We start from the raw sequence: 16,931 nt of genomic DNA on the forward strand, positions 1-16,931 counted from the left end.
TTCAAACATTAACAGTTTTTTGGTGAAATCTCAGACCTGTTTGAAATCAATAAAAGTTTGCCATTTTCTTCTGCAGCACCAAGATTTAATTTCTAAGACACTTTTCTTATTTTGGAGTTTATTCACTTCATTTCCCCAGGAATCAAGGTATTGACATTCTATTTACCAATCAAGCCACCTGAAAACAGGCACAGACATGCTGTATGAAGCAAAGTAACAGTAAATCATAACTTGTATGTAGGTTGTATGTTTATCAGCTCTTAATTTGATTCAAGTATAGATAGCAATTATGCAAGAAAATTAAGTCTGTTAGTGTATGTTTATAATGTAAAAACAATACTTTGCATATTCTGCAACAGTCGATAATCAGGTTTGACTGCATATGAAGAGGTGGTGATGTGTACTTCTAAAATTTTTTTCTCACTCTGGTTTGTGTGGAAAATTCCAAATAAAAGAGCTAAGAGTAAGTGTCAATGTTGATCCTGCTGCAGGGATGTGCATGTATTATTCATATAAAATCAGATCTATTTATTTTTTAATAGCCATGCCTCTTGCAGGCACTTACATGTTCTCTAACACCATGTGTTGCACCACAAGAATAAAGGGTGGAACAAACACAGCCTTCCTCCAGGCTGTCTTAAGTATGGGCAAGGATAGTTTCGTTGACCCAGATGCTGATTAGGAAACAAATTGAAACTCAAGAGTCACAATTCCTCCCTTAAAGGAAAAATTGTTCAGCCATTTTTGTAGTAACTTTCTGTCCCTGTAATTCCTGCCTTGTATGCTCAGCTAGCTATGCTGTCTAGCAAGGACATTGGGGCTCAGAGGAAAGCCAGGACTGTTCCTACTTTTTTGCTTGCAGAGTTATTGTCAATCAAGTAACACCTGCTCTCTGCAGCTGTATTCACAGTCAAGTATAGGGGGAGAATAGGGAGGCTCATGCTTGGCTGTGCAGCCGAGACCTGTGACAGTCTAGCTCTAATTAAGCAATTGGTGAAGACCAGCTTCTTATTCCGTTTTCCCTTCCTGGAGACAGTTACCCTGGTTGTTTGCTGGTGTCAGCAACAACAAATACAGTTCAGAGAATTTGGAATCCAAGTGTTGGCTACTAACTTACCACTTCTTTTTCAGTTAAGCCTCAGTCATATTTATGGTGTTGAGATAAAGGAGGGGGCACCAGAACTGCCCCCCATGCTCCCAGTGGAAGTCTTTGCATCAGCAGGGGAAGCCATGCACTGCCTGAGCCGGGCCATAAGGCTAAGGATGTGGGACAGGGTGAGTGGGGCAAGCAGAATCGTGCTCCCTTTCCCCTTGGAGACACTGCTCAGTGCGGTGCTGAGCTTCCCAACAACTGTGGCCTCAACGAAGACTCCCAGTGTGGGAATCTGATGGCACCCTCCTCCACCCCAGGAGCCTTTGTGGTGGTAGGGGAAGCCCTGTACTGCCCTTGCCTGCCACTACACCAAGCAGTGTATCTGGGGGCAGGGCAGCACCACTCCACTTGCCCCTCACCCCCCAGGTACATTGGTTGGTAGATGTTCCAGGCAGGGGTAGTACGGGTCTTCCCCCACTACTACAGAGACTTTCCGTGGATGATTCTGGAGAGGGACGCCATCCCCTCCGTCCTAAGAGCCTTTGGGTGGATAGGGGAAGCCCTGCACTGCCACAGGAGCTGGCAGCACACTGCTTCACTGTATAATGTATCTGCGGGCATGGGGGATGAATGGGACAAGTAGAATAGTGCTCCCTTCCCTCCATCCTGGGTGCTCAGTTTGCTTGCTACACCTGTGATCTAAAGTGATGTTTTCACCATGATAAAACTGGGACGTAGTCTGTAGATGAGATTATGAAAAGCTGAGCAGGTTGTAGATATATAGGATCTGGAAACCCTCTGAAAGCTGCCCTCAATAGTGGTGTAACAGGAGGTACTCTATGTAAAAATGAATTTCAGTACCCTGGGAATAACTCTGACCCTAGGTACTTCTCAGATTTATTTATTTATTTATTTATTTTTTTAGATATTGAATAGTTCCAGTTTGAGAGTTAAAAAACTCAGCAATATGTTTATATGTTTTAGCAGATAAAATATTTACATTCTGTACCCCAAATATCATGTTTGTGCATAACTGACAGAAAGCTTGGCTGCGCTCTTCTTCATTCAGTGCCTGGCAGAATGAGGTAACTATTTCTATTTGCTTTTATTTGCAATTAAAGAGGACTGAATAATTTGCATATTAGAAACATAAAATAGAAACCATTCTGACATCTTATTCTAATAATGGTCTGGGATTTTTCATAGTTTCATAGTTTCTAGGGTCAGAAGGGACTTGAGTAGATCATCTAGTCCGACCCCCTGCCATGGCAGGAAAGAGTACTGGGGTCAAACGACCCCAGCAAGGTGTTCATCTAACTTCCTCTTGAAAGCCCCAGGGTAGGAGCCTGCACCACTTCTCTTGGAAGTTGGTTCCAGATCCTAGCCACCCTGACCATGAAGTAGCGCCTCCTGATATCTAGCCTAAATCTACCCTCTGCCAGCTGGTGACCATTATTCCTGGTCACTCCTGGCGGTGCTCGGGGGAACAGGGACTCCCCCAATGCCTGCTGATCCCCCCAACTAGTTTATAACAGGCCACTAGATCCCCCCTCAGCCTTCTCTTGTGGAGGCTGAACAGGTTCAGGTCCCGCAGCCTCTCCTCATAGGGCCTGCCCTGCTGCCCCCTGATCACGTGAGTGGCCCTCCTCTGGACCCTCTCTATGTTGTCCACATCCCTCTTGAAGTGCGGCGCCCAGAACTGGACGCAGTACTCCAACTGCGGCCTGACCAGTGCCACATAGAGGGGAAGGATCACCTCTTTGAACCTGCTCGAGATGCATCTGTGGATGCATGACAAGGTACGGTTGGCCTTCCTGACTGCCTCCCCACACTGCCAGCCCATGTTCATCTTGGAGTCAATGATGACCCCAAGATCCTTTTCCACCTCTGTGCTGACAAGACGGGAGTTCCCCAACCTGTAGGTATGGTGCTGGTTATTCCTCCCCAGGGTTATCACTTTGTACTTGTCAGTGTTGAATCCCATCCTATTCTCATCCGCCCACCCTTGTAACCTGTCTAGGTCCGATTGTAGCCTGTTGCTTCCTTGTAGTGCACCCACATCCCCCCACATCTTAGTGTCATCAGCAGATTTGAACAGGGTGCTTTTTACCCCCTTGTCCAAGTCGCTGATGAAGCTGTTGAACAGCGCAGGCCCGAGGATCGAGCCCTGCGGAACCCCACTGACCACATCCCTCCAGGTTGAGTAGGACCCATCCGACCCATCCACTACCACCCTCTGGGTGCGGCCCTCCAGCCAGTTGGCGACCCATTTGACTGTGTGGGCGTCAGCACCAGAATCCCCCAGTTTCTTAATGAGAGTGGGGTGAGAGACAGTGTCGAAAGCCTTCCGAAAGTCCAGGAAGACTATGTCCGCTGCTACCCCCGCATCTAATGATTTGGTGATCTGATTGTAAAAGGCCACCAGGTTGGTCTGACAGGACCTGCCACTGATGAACCTGTGTTGGTTGCCCCAAAGCATGCAGTCCCCTGCAGGCCCCTCGTGGATGTGTGCCAGAATAATTTTCTCAAACAGCTTGCCTACGATTGAGGTAAGACTAACTGGCCTATAGTTTCCTGGGTCCTCTTTCTTTCCCTTTTTGAAGATGGGAACCACGTTGGCCCTCTTCCAGTCCTCCGGCACCACACCAGAGCACCATGAGTGCTCGTAAAGCCGTGCCAGGGGTCCTGCAATTACCTCAGCCAATTCCTTTAGAACTCTAGGGTGGAAATCATTTGGACCGGCTGACTTGAAATACGTCCAACCCCTCCAGAAGCTCCCTAACTAGTTCCTCAGTAACCCTTGGCCCAGGTGTGCCTCCCCTGGGGCCCAAGGGGGGCCCAGCAGGGAGGTGACTGTTCTGGTTCCTACTTAGGAAGATGGAGGCAAAGAAATCGTTAAACATGTTAGCTTTGTCGTCTGGCGTGACGACCAAATTCCCCAACGCGTCCTGCAGGGGCCCCACGTTACCCGGAACCTTCTTTTTACCCTGTAAGTATTTGAAGAAGGACTTCTTATTATGCTTAATCCGGGAAGCTAGCCCTAATTCCATCTCTGCCTTGGCCTTCCTGACTGCTCCCCTACATCCCCAAGCGACTGCAGTATAGTCATCCATGGTGATGTCCCCTTTTTTCCATTGGGTGTACGCCTCCCTTTTAGCAAGGAGACATTCCCAGATGCTTTTGATGAGCCATGGGGGCTTGTGTGCCCTCCTGCTCCCTTTGATCCTTGTTGGGATTACCTTCCCTTGGGCTTGGAGGATCGTCTCCTTAAGGAGCGACCACTCTCCTTGGACACCTGGCTCCCCTCCCCTCTGGGACCTCAGCACTTCCCTTTTTTTGCCTAAAGAATAAAAAAATCATAGTATCATAGAGAAGTAGGCTGGAAGGGATTTCCGAAGGTCTTCTAGTTCAGCCCCCTGCCTGGGATCATTGCTAGCCAAACCATCCTATACAAACCATAATCTAAACTTTGCATATAGAAAAGTTCAACAGAAAGCTCCCACCTGGAATTGAAATTGTGTATAGGATGGAAGGAAGACTCTTCATCCTCAACAGACTCGAGTCTGGAATGAAGACCACGACAACATCCATAATGGAACTCCAGTATGCAGATGACAATGCTGTTGTTGCTCAATCTGAAACGGACCTCCAAACCATTCTTGATGTATTCTCGGAAGTCTACGAGGGTATTGGCCTAACTATAAACATCAGGAAAGCACAAGTCCTTTACCAACTTGCTCCAAATGGAGAAACAACCCCCCACCACCCCATTCAAATCAGTGGAGAATTGCTGGAAAACTTGGATCACTTCACCTATCTTGGAAGCCATCTTTCATCAAAGGCAGACATCCACTCGAAAATATACCACTTAAAATGTGCGAGCCCAGCCTTTGGAAGTCTGAGTAAGAGAGTCTTCTTAAATCATGACATCCTTGCTGAAATGAAGCTCTTGATTTATTGAGCTATTGTCATTCCAGCTTTGCTGTATTGGTCAGAAACTTGGACCATATATGGAAGACATCTCAAGAGCTTGAAAAAGTACCACCAACGGTGCCTTCACAAGTTCCTTCAGATTAGTTGGGAGGATAGATGCGCTAACATCAGTGTCTTGGGCGAAGCAAACTCCAATAGCATTGAGACCGTGATCATCCAAAACGAACTTCGCTGAAAGAGATCACGTTGTTCTCATGCCTGTCTCCCACCTTCCAAAGAGAATCTTTTTCTCACAGCTGAAAGAAGTTCAGCAAAGTAGCGGAGGGCAAAGAAAGCACTTCAAAGACACCCTGAAGGCAAACGTGAAGAGGTGTAACATCGACATCAACACTTGGGAGACCCTTGCTCAGGACCAACCAAAATGGAGGAAGGCTCTTTGGGAGAGACCTCAACACTTTGAAACAGCTCATTGACAGGCAGAAAAGGAAAAGAGGAACAGGCAAAAAGAACATCGGAATATCCAGTGCAGCAACACAGTGCCCGTCGGTTCTGGAAACACCTGTCCTCACTGCGACAAGACATGTGGATCTAGAATTGGGCTGCGGAGCCACCTGCAGTCTCACTATTGAGATCCTTGGACAATCTTACTCGTTCACAAATGATCACCCATCATTATCATCAAACTTTGCATATGACTGCTAACAACCCTGACACAACACAGACCTGACACCCTAATCTGCCACAGGTAAAGCGGGGGAACCATGGCAGCCAGTGCTCTAGTTCTGTGAAATGTTGTCAATATATGCTTGAGAGATCCCAAGTAGATTGCTAGGCCCCCCACTACAGAAGAAAGCAACTCCCCCACACCCGCCCCACACACACTCCATACCAATCTGGCCATAGGGTAAAATTCCTTCCTGACCCCAAATCTGGTGATCGGTCTAACTCTGAATGGAAGGGCAACACCCTCTAGCCAGGAGCCTCTGGCTTTGGTCTGAGCAGGAGTATCAGCACCTACCAGTCAGAGTCCCCAGCCCCTGGGGACCAGCCAACACCCAGTACCCCTGAAGGAGGCTTGGAGAGTCCACAAGTTCCCTAGGCAGTCTATTTTACTGTCTCACTACACTTGCAGCAATGAAGTTTTTTCCGGATAATCAATCTAAACTTACTTTGCTGCGACTTCAAGACATTGGTCTGCATCCTCATCTCTGCAGCAAGAGAAAAAAGGTGCTTTCCTCCTCCTCTATGGTAGCTTTTCAGGTAATTGAAGACTGCCATCACGTTCCCTCTTAAGCGCCTTTTTGGCAAGCTGTACATGTCTAGATCCTTCAGCCTCTCCTTATATAACGTGCCTTCCAAGCTCTTGATCATCTCTTCTTAACATGTGGAGTCCAGAACTGCACATAATACTCCAGATGAGGCCTAAGCAGTGCCAAATAGAGAGGCACTATCAGCTCTTGTGTCTTACCGCTAATACTTTTATAGTTGCATCCCAAAAACACATTTGCCTTTTGTGTGGCTGCATCACACTGCAGACTCCTTTTGAGTCTGTGATCTACCAGGACTCCCAAATCCTTTTCTGTAGTGCCACCATCCAGCCAGGTGTTACCCATTTTCTATTTGTGTTTTTGATTATTCTTCCCAAGTTCTAAGACTTTGCATTTGTCTGCACTGAAATTCATCCTGTTCGCTCTAAACCAACTTTCCAATCTATCAAGATTCTTCTTCTTCCAGTGTGTTCACAGTCCTTCCCAGTTTCATGTCTGCAAACTTGCTCAAGAAGCTTTGTATTAGGGGTGTGCAAAGCAGGCAGTATTCGATTTGGATTCAGATGCGGCCAGATTCAGGGGACAGCAATTTGATTCTCTGATTCTGGATCACTGTCCTGATTCAGTTCGGCCGAATGTGGATATGAAGATTTGATTCTGATTTGGAGAATCAGTGATTTGGCCGTAGACACAGCTTTATATGTTGTTTCTATGTACCTCAAAGTACCAGGTGCGGCTCGTGAATGCTGAGATTGTGGGGCGGATAGCGTGTCACACCTTCCTTAGTGGGAGGGTGTCTCGCACACTTGGTGGCAGACCCAGAAGTGGACCAGAAGTACTTTACAGAATCGTCGAATCACTTCCAATCAAATCGGAGTCTTCCGATTCAATTCGGGGAAGATTAGTGGGTCTCCTGATTCGATTTGGATTCAGAGATTTCGCTGCTGAATTGGGCCAAAGCTCCTTCGAATTAAATCAGCGACTGGAACTTCATACAGCCCTACTTTGTACGCCAGCATTCAAATAGTTAATAAAAACATCTAACGGCAGTGGACCCAGAACAAACCCCATGTGGGATTCCACTTGAAACCTTCTGCCATTCTGGCTTGGGACCCATTGATAATTATCCTTTGCTTGCAGCTATTGAGACAGTTATTTATCCACCTTGTAGTTTTATCCAGCCCACATTTCTCCAATTTATATGAAAAGGTTGTGTGGGACCTTGTCAAAAGCCTTGCTGAAGTCCAGAATGGTCTTCCTTGGGATATACTGCAGTTACTTCCCAGGTATTGAGGTGAGGCTAACCAGTCTGTAGTTCCTTGGGTCCTCCTTTTTTAAAGAGAGTCCATATGTTAGCCCTTTTCCAGTCCTCTGTATCTGGCTCATGTCCTACAACTTCATGAAGGTCATTGCCAAGGGCTCCAAGATCTCCTCTGGAAGTTCTTTTAGTATCATGGGATGAAGTTCATCCAGCCCCGCTGTTCTGATTCATTCAAACCCAACAAAGCTTTCTGACTACCTTTTTTTGTTATCTCCTTCCTTATCTTGCCCCCTTCCTTATCCAGATAATCCTTATTAAGTGTTTGACTGCAGCCTAACTTTTTTCTAAAGACTGAGGCAGAGTAGATGTTGAGTAGATCCTCCTTCTTTGCCTCTTCTGTTACGAGTTTCCCCTGTTAACAGAAAACCCACAGCTTCCTTGGTCCTTCTTGCCAACATACTTGTAGAATCTTTTCTTGTCCTTAATTTTATTCTCCAGGTGCAGCTCATTCTTTATCTTCGCCTTCCTGATTTTGTCCCTGCATGTTCTTGCTGTTTCCTGGTACACATCTTTGGTAACCTGCCCATTTTTCCTTTGCCTGTATGCCTTTCTTTTGCATTTGAGGCATTTCAGAAGCTTTTTTTATAGTCACATTGGTCTCTTGCCATTCTTCTTGTGTTTTCACCAAGTCAGGACAGTTTTTCGTTGGGCTTTCAATACTGTGCTAGGGAAAGCTCCCAGCTTTCCTGGGAACTTGGATCCTTCAGTCTGTCCTCCCATGAAACCATGCCTATAAACTTGAGTCAGATGAAATCCACCTTTTTAAAATCTGGCATCCTGATTTTGCTGAACTCATGCTTTCCCTGTCTCAGGATTTGGAATTCTACCATATTCTGATCACTTCCTCTCAAGTTACCAATCACCTTCACATCTTCTACCAGTTCTTTCCTATTGGTCAGGACAAGATCCAAGATAAATGATCCCCTAGCTGTATCCTCTGCTTTCTGGAACAGAAAGTTGTCTGTCTTCCACGAAAGTTAAGAACTGGCTTGATATTTTATATTGGTTGAATTGTTCTTCCAGCAGATGTCTGGAAAATTGAAATCTCCCATCAGTGCCATCCTATAGCTTTTGCACAGATTTGTTACCTGCTTGAAGAGTGCCTCATCTACCTCCTCTTCCTGATTTGGTAATCCATACCATTATATCCAGTGCTGCATCTTTCACCTTTCATCTTTACCTAGATTCATTCTGCTTTGCTGTCTTCCTCCTCCTGAACCAGGGGACAAGTGTATGTGTGTTTGATATAGGAGGCAACACTACCTTTTCTCCCAACCCTGTCCTTCTGAACCCATGATGTTGACATTCCAGTCATAAGAGCTGGCCCACTAGGTCTCGGTGATGCCAATTAGCTCATTGTTCTTCTCACAGGCTCCAGCTTCTAGCTTATCTTGTTTATTCCCTATACTTCTTGCATTTGTATACATGCATCGGTCACATTTTGACCTCCTTGCTTCCCTTTTCTGCCCCTTGTTGCATTCCTGTAGCTCTCTGGCCCTTTCGCAGAGTTAAATTGCTTCTTCAAGTCCTTTTTCTGTGGATAGTGTGCTTTGTTGCTGGAGGGTTTTGATCACCATGCCCTTAGTTTCCCCCCCAGTGGAACCTAGTGTAAAGCCCACCTTACTCGGTTGATCAGATGACACCCAAAGATGCTTTTTTCCAATTTTGTCAGGTGGATCCCATCTCTTAATCGCAATCCTCCTCCCAAGAACATCCGTCTGTTGTTTAAGAAGCTGAAGCCTTTACATCAGCATCACCATTTTAGCCACACATTCACTTCCAGGATACAGTGATGTCTGCTTTGACCCTTGCCTTCCATGAAAAGAATTGATGACAACACCTACTGCCAAAAGCCTTAGAATCACCTCTGATTTACTCAGTGTCATTCCTGGCAGTATAGTTGGTACCTACATGGACAAGAAGGAATGGGTAGTGGTCTGAAGGCTGTATGAACTTTGGTGGATTCTCTGTGATGTCCTGTACTCCAGGCAAGCAGCACACCTCTAGGCTCCCAAATTTGGATGACAAATTGGTGCCTCTGTCCTCCCTCTGTCATCACATGTGAACAAGTAGCTGGAAAAGGGGGAAAAGAATATTATAGCCAAAGAACTGCTATGTTTCTTTCCCCCAGATGCAGTCAGTGGGATTTCCTGGACTTTCAAGAGCTGTGTAGGATTATGTTGCTATTCTACCATTCCTCAGCCCCTTGTTGCAGTCCCCACTGTCTGACTAAGGATGAAATAGAACTTCTTCAGTGTCTTTATAACATTCAACATGAGAGCGAGTAGCAGCAAGCACAGTGCTAGAGTACTGCTGGGTTGGGGCAGTAATTCATAGATTTCATAGACATTTGGGCTGGAAGGGACCCCGAAGGATCTTCGAGTCCAGCCCCCTGCCCCAGGGGCAGAAAGTCAGCAGGGATCATAGGATCCCAGCAAGATAGACATCCAAATGTGTCTTGAGGGTGTTCCAAGTGGGTGCTTGAACCACCTCTGGTGGCAGTCTATTTCAAACCTTGGGGGCTTGGACCGTAAAGAAGTTCTTCTTTATATCCAGCCTGAATCAGTCGTGGCAGAGTTTGTGACCGTTCGATCTTGTCATTCTTTGGGGTGCTCTGGTGAACAGGCGTTTCCCCCCAGATCCTAGTGAACACCCCTGATAAATTTATAGGTGGCCACCAGATTGCCCCTGAGCCTGCCTTTTTCTAGGCTGAAGAGTCCCATGGCTCTCAGCCTCTCATCATAAGATCTGTTTTCCTGACCTCTGATCATGCACGTGGCTCTCCTATGCAACCTCTCAAGCTTCTCCACATCCTTTTTGATTTGTGGAGCACAAAACTGGACGCAGTACTCCAGCTGCGGCCTCACCAAGGCCAGGTACAGCAGGAGGATGACATCCTGGGATTTGCTCGAGAAGCATCTATGGATGCAAGCCAGAGTTTGGTCGCTTTACTAGCCGCAGCATTGCATTGGAGGCTCATGTTCATCTTGTGGTCAATCGTGACCCCTAAGTCCCTTTCATCTGTAGTGCTAACCAGCATAGCATTGCTGAGCCTATAAGCATGCTGCAGGTTTTTCCTCCCAAGGTGGAGAACCTTGCATTTTTTGTTTTCATCCTACCATTGTTTTCATCCACCATCATGTTTTCATCCTACCATTTCATGAGCCTGTCAAGATCTGCCTGGATCACCCTCCTGTCCTCAGGAGTGGATCCTTTACCCCAGAGTTTGGTGTCGTCGGCAAACTTGGCCAGTCCACGTCTGACACCAATGTCTACATCATTGATGAAGATGTTAAAAAGTATAGGCCCTAGGACAGAGCATTGGGGGACCCCAGTGGTCACCGCGCACCACAACGATTGACTTCCGTCTCCCACCACCCTCTGGGTCCTACTGTGGAGCCAGTTCCCCAGCCAGTGGATCATGGTGAATTAATATAGTAGTATAACATGTTTCCAGTTATAATGCTACCCCAGAATTCTGCTTTCTTTTATTACCTAAAAACAAGGGATTAAATCCACCCCCCCGCCGAACTTCTGTCGTCTTAGTGACAACCCTTACCTTTTTTACAAACTGTAATGAAATAAAACTGGGTAAAAATCCATTTTGGCTCCCATTTTGTGGGATATTTCAGAAAGTACCCTGCAAGTGTTTCTGGTCATAGCTACATTAGCAGAGCTACGTGATGGAAGCTCACAGGTTATGCCCCCATCATGGCTTGACTTTGTCTTGTGTTGTTCTTTCTCTTATGGGTCTTGATTTATTCCAGAATATGTACATAAAAGGAAAAGGAGCATTTCTGGATTATTTAGTTCCTTTTCCAACAAATTTCAGATGCCATTTCTGCAGTGTTTGTAGTCCTTTCTTCATTCAGTAACTGAGGGAAGTGTGGGCTGCACTGATAAGGCTAGGCAATGCATCTAACGTCAAAGTCCCAGCAAAACCCCTTTGGTTAAGCACTGCCTGTTGTTCTAATGCTAAGCATCCCTTTCATTAGCTTCATGAAGCCAAGCATTAGGACCTGCAGGTTGCTGTTAAATCCATGTCATGCTTCTTAATATCAGTACAGCAAAGTTTGGCCATTATTCTTATATTCGTAAGCTCTTCGTGTTTAGGAAAAGTCCCTTTCCTCTTTCATCGTTAAGATTCACTTGCCTGAAGCCATGGTATCAGGAAGATGTATGTCTGACAGCTAGATAATCCAAATGTAGTTACCTCACAGGAATAACAAGCTCAAAATGCTCCTGGATTTTCTGATGGGAGGTAGCCAGGGCCTGGAGCCATGAAATTTGTGTTTAGTTGCCATTTACACCATATATTTCCTGTGTAATCCTGGGCAAGTTGCCTAATCAATATGTGCCTCAGTCTCCATAATCTGTATAATGAGGTTATTAATATCTACCAACTTCCCAAGCATAGTGAAAATCAGTTTACTGTAAAGTTTGCTTCATTCTTTGCAGCTATTTATCTTACATGTGCTGGTACCTAAGTTAGGGATGAAGTTAGGAGAGAAATATAATAAGAGCTGGAGCTTTGTATTCATACTGAATTATATTCAGCATTTTTCTGTGTAGATCCAAGTGTCCAGAAGGGCTTCAAGGATGTATGTATGAAAGGCTTTTCTTTACAGTCCAGTATGAAATAAATGGGATAGGACGGGGAATTGTATCTGGTTTTTGGCAGGTAGTTTGAAGTTTCTGTCTTTGCTCCTACACTTAACCTGAGCTCCACATTTTCTGAAGCATGTCATAAGATATACTGGTCCTTAAGGGCTGAGAAAGGGAAAATATACCTGGACCAGAAGTGCCATTTACTGTTCTAGTCTCTGGAAAGAAAATCTTATATTAGAAAGCTTGTATCCAGAATCAGTATGATTAGAATGTTGGTTTGTCTTGGGTTTTGTTACCTGATATTTAACTCAAGGTACTTGATCTACTGACCTTCCTTAGGAAGGGACGTAGAGTGGGTCAAAGCCAGCAGCAGGCCCTGTGACCCAAAATAACTGGGAAGGGAGATTTATCTGTGTCTTCACCATATATTAGGTTTCAGAACTAACAAGTTAAGGATACTGTTGAGTATCGCAGTATTCAGCATGGAAAATGAAACAGAAGTGTTTGATAAGCATAGAGGTATCAGTATATACAGGCCTTCTAACATTTAAAAATCAAGTATCTTTTCACTGGAAGACTAAAGACTGTTGATTAGGGCATGTCTCCCCAAAGCCAGAAATGCATAATGCGTATCATTACATCTTCACTTCTTACCAGTCTATTAAATCACACTTGGCGCTTCCCATCACCAGTTAGTTAATTCCCTTGCCCTTCAAAAGCATTAATGCATTCTGACGCATTGATTAATGAGTTGTTGTCTCCCCTCTGAACAAATCAATTCTGCACTGGCCCTGTGTGTATACATTCTGGATTCTGTTCAGTCCTACTCCAGTGAATTCTGGGCGCTCTTTCCAGGCCCCGATAATGGATATAGTGTCTCTCCTCACTCCCCTAGAATATTGAATTCTGGGAACTCCCTCAAATAAATGAGTTCCAAGTTAAAATCAGCAATTCGCCCTGACTTCTTAACATCTCCTTTCCACTTGCACCACTCTGCGTTATGCTGCTTCTCCAATCTCAGTAAATCCCTCGCAGGGCCTGCTCATTTTCTTAAGAGGTGCTCATGCCTGATTCCACATCTATTCAGTTGTCCTGTAAAAATGTGTGATCTTGTGCTCTCTGCCACCTACCTCTTGTCCTGAATAAGGAGCAAGTAACTCAAGGGCTGTCTTCTTCCTGCTTGCCTTCTTCCTTTTGGTAAGGAGCTATAGTGTTTGGGCCCTGGCCGTCCTTTCTTTCTTCTGCCCAAGGAAGGAACTGGTAACTCCCATTCTGACTTAGCCGCTTGCCTAGATAAAAATTAGTGATTGAAAATCTCAGGCCCTATGTTTATATCATTTTGTATCATCATCTGGAAAATAGGCCACTTGAAAATAGGCAATCTTGAATAAGATTAGATTGCAAGTTGTGGTTGGTGGTGGGTTTATTTTTGCAGAATAACCTTTCCATTGGTATTCACTGATTTCACCTTGTTTTCTTCTTTAGTTTTGTTGTTTCTAATTCAGTTTTTTTCTGACATTTGATATGATCACATAATCAGTGACTCACTGGTGAGAAAAAAAAATGCAGATTCCAATGTATTTTCTCTCCCTAATTTTTTAACAGTGACCTTATTGCACCCTCCCACATCCAGAAATCTCTTTGCAAGACACTCTCATGCTGGCATTAGGACCAAGTAGTTCACATTTGTGTTTGCAGTACATGGTGACTATTTAGAGCATATGTTCCAATATTGCCCCAAATTATCTTATGATGCAGAGCCATAAATGAGTTTTTGATATGAAAACAAATGTGTGGTGAGATGCATAGTTACCTTTTATCTCTCATCTCTTTCCAGCTGCTGCCCCATCTCTCTTCTTCCTTTTATATTTTTCTTATTGAATGAACTATCTGTGTGGCTGCTTCAAGTTTGTCTTATATCCTCTCCAGGTTTTCGCTCCATTAAAACTACTTTTGCAAAATTCTCTAGTGATCTTTCTTTCCCTTGCGAGCTAAAGCTCAGAATCAGCAGTTCCTTCTCATTTTGACCGTTCAGCCACCTTTGTCACCGCCAGATAGTCTTCTTATCTTCCCTTGACTTTTATGTTTCTTTCCATGGTTCTCATACTACCTTTGTAATTACTTTTCCAGCCCATGTTCGAGAGGGTCCTCCATCTTCTCCCTACAGTGTTTTGTAGGGGGTCCACAGGGCTTTGTCTCCGTCTCTTCCTCCTCTGTGCATTCACTGTGGGTAATCTAATCCACAAGCACAAATTCAGTTCACAGATCTGCCTCTCTGTTCTTCTGTTTGTCCTTGTCTCGTCTCTTTCTATCCAAACTAAAGTCTTAGCTTGCCTCTCTGGCTTCTCTTCATGGAAGTCTTCCTAGATCTCAGGGTAAAAAAAACCAACCAACCAAACAGCTCTGAATCTTCTGGCTTCCCAGGATTTCACCATCTCCTTTCCTCCTGCAGACAACACTGATGTCTTGCCACTGAGACCTTTGTTTAGCTTCTCATATCCAGATGTTTAAAACGTGCTTATTCCTGTTCTGTCTAATATCTCTAAGATTTGGCCTTTCTTGTCCATTCACAAAGCTAAAACTTCCGTCCAGGTTATCATGGTTTCATCTCTCAATTACTGTGATGTCTTTTCTCCTTATTCTAACCAGTGTGGTCTTGCCCTGCTCCTATCCTTGTTGAATGCTACTGGAAAACTCACTTTTCTAGCTGGCCACTTTCAAAATTACACCCCTCCCTCTTCATGCTACCACTGGCTCACCCTTCTTTCTCTCTCATCCAGTATAAGCTTCTGCACTTTTAAGACCTTCATGGTTTGTTTCCACCCTACTACCCTTTGTTATCAAAATGTCAGCTTTCACCTCCTATCAGTTACGGATGCTAGCCTGCATTGCCTGCTCGTTAAATTTTCAAATAAGTATCTTTATGCTTTCTTTCATACTGCCCTTCATGCTTGACGAGCACTCTAAATATCCATAAAGCTCTTCGTTATCCTTCTTCAAATCCTTCCTTGAAATTCACTTATTTTCTGTGATCCTACAAAAAGTCTGAAATGTTTAGGCTGCTGGATAACAGTCTGCTGTATTTTCCTTGTATTTCCCTGTCTCTATCCCATCTGTTATCTCTTAGCTTATATTTGGATGTTAAGGTCTTTGGGGTGGGAGAACTCTTTATTCTGGCATAATAAAATGCTGGCTCATAGCTGGGACTTTGTTAGGCACTTTGGCAAAACAAGTAAATAACTGGTCATTGCAGATGCAGGTATCTCTGGTTGGACCATTCCTATGACAAATAATATATTTGCAAAATTAAAAAGTGGGCATTCATAAATAACATTTCCTTGTTTCTGGTTAATAGAGGCAACATGTGCACTTGGGCCAAGGATTTGGGCCATAGCACCATAGTATGCCTTGAGATCTTTTCAAGGGTCCCACACACAATGTTAGCACTGTTGGGTGTGCAAACATGATTCAAAAGATGAACCCAGAGATTTTAAATAAGAATCCATAGTGTCAAAAACCTTCTGACGTGTTGTCGTTGTTCTGAGTTCTTTGCAACAGAAGAATCGCTCTATTATTTTTCTGGAGTCAAAAACTGGTGAAAGCTAACAGCTGGAATTGTTGTTGTGTGCCTTGAGCCTACTGAGAATTACTTTTGAGTCTGTTAAGGGGTACCTCAAGCCTACTGAAGAGTGCCTTAATTCCAAAGAAGTTGAGAGCCACTAATGTAGGCATACCTCTTTCCTGTCTGATACTGATGAGGGTTTATTGCAATACAACTTTGTGGACTAGATAATATTTCTACTTCAAATATAACCAAGAAAGGAGAAATAGTTTTAAAGGATACTTTTAGAAATTCACACATCTGTCTGAAATGTCTTACATACTGTTGTGACTTGTTACATCTAAAGTTACTATTGCTGAAGAAAATTAGAGGGGGGATTCCCCTGTTTTTTCTGCATCTTGGTTTTTTCCCCACTAGATAGCACTAGTGACAGTTTTTTTTGAGTCTTTCACACAATAACACAGAAGAGAAAGAGTTCTTTAAACATGGGCAACAATGACCACTAACTCACAGGACTTGCCAAAGGGGTAAGTAGGAGGTGTAGTACTGCTTTTGTACTCTTTTATAGCTCAAGCAGTGCCTACTTCTTTCTCAGCTATGGGGAATGGCCCTTTGTGCCCAAAACCTTGTCTAACATCTCTCCCAACTATTAATTTGGTCCAATAAAAGATATGAAATAAAAATCCTTCCCTGGACCATCATAGTTTCAACACCAGTCCAATCCTACCACTACATCTTAAATGTTCTTTTTAATTCACAGATACCATGTACCTTTAACATACTTTTTTCTATTTTGTTTTTGTATTCTTCATGATTTCCATAAACTCACTAAATTTTTAAATGGGAAAATAAAGAGGTGTTAAAGAGTAGTAATTTATTTATTTCAGACTGTTGGGAAGAAATTACCTCCGGCTGCAGCAACTCAGGAGCCAACAAAAATAGAAGCAGACAACAGAACAAAGGGTAAGCCTTACTATTTTTTCCTCCTTTGCACTAAGTATTGGTAACCTTGTTGGGAAGTGTTAAACATTTTCTTAGATTTTGGTACAAGCAGTTTTCTTTACATCCAGAAAAGAAGGGCTGCAAGCATATTCAGAACAGAGCTTGTCTAAACACTGCCACCTCAAAATGCTTCATTTCATAGAG

The 16,931-nt window shown here is 44.1% G+C and overlaps 1 protein-coding gene across 3 annotated transcripts in view; it reads left to right on the plus strand.

Moving 5' to 3' along the window:
- The window catches only part of SH3KBP1 (SH3 domain containing kinase binding protein 1), a 361,555-nt gene that overhangs the window by 250,487 nt on the left and 94,137 nt on the right, over positions 1 to 16,931 (plus strand). For all 3 annotated transcript variants that reach the window (XM_090062600.1, XM_090062582.1, XM_090062591.1), the window contains one exon: positions 16,673 to 16,748. In XM_090062600.1, the coding sequence (XP_089918726.1) occupies positions 16,673 to 16,748 (76 nt within the window). The remainder of the gene's footprint in view (positions 1 to 16,672; positions 16,749 to 16,931) is intronic.

Source organism: Crocodylus siamensis, chromosome 1, assembly GCF_052110815.1.
Source record: "Crocodylus siamensis isolate JL-2025a chromosome 1, ASM5211081v1, whole genome shotgun sequence".
Taxonomy (NCBI): Eukaryota; Metazoa; Chordata; order Crocodylia; family Crocodylidae; genus Crocodylus; species Crocodylus siamensis.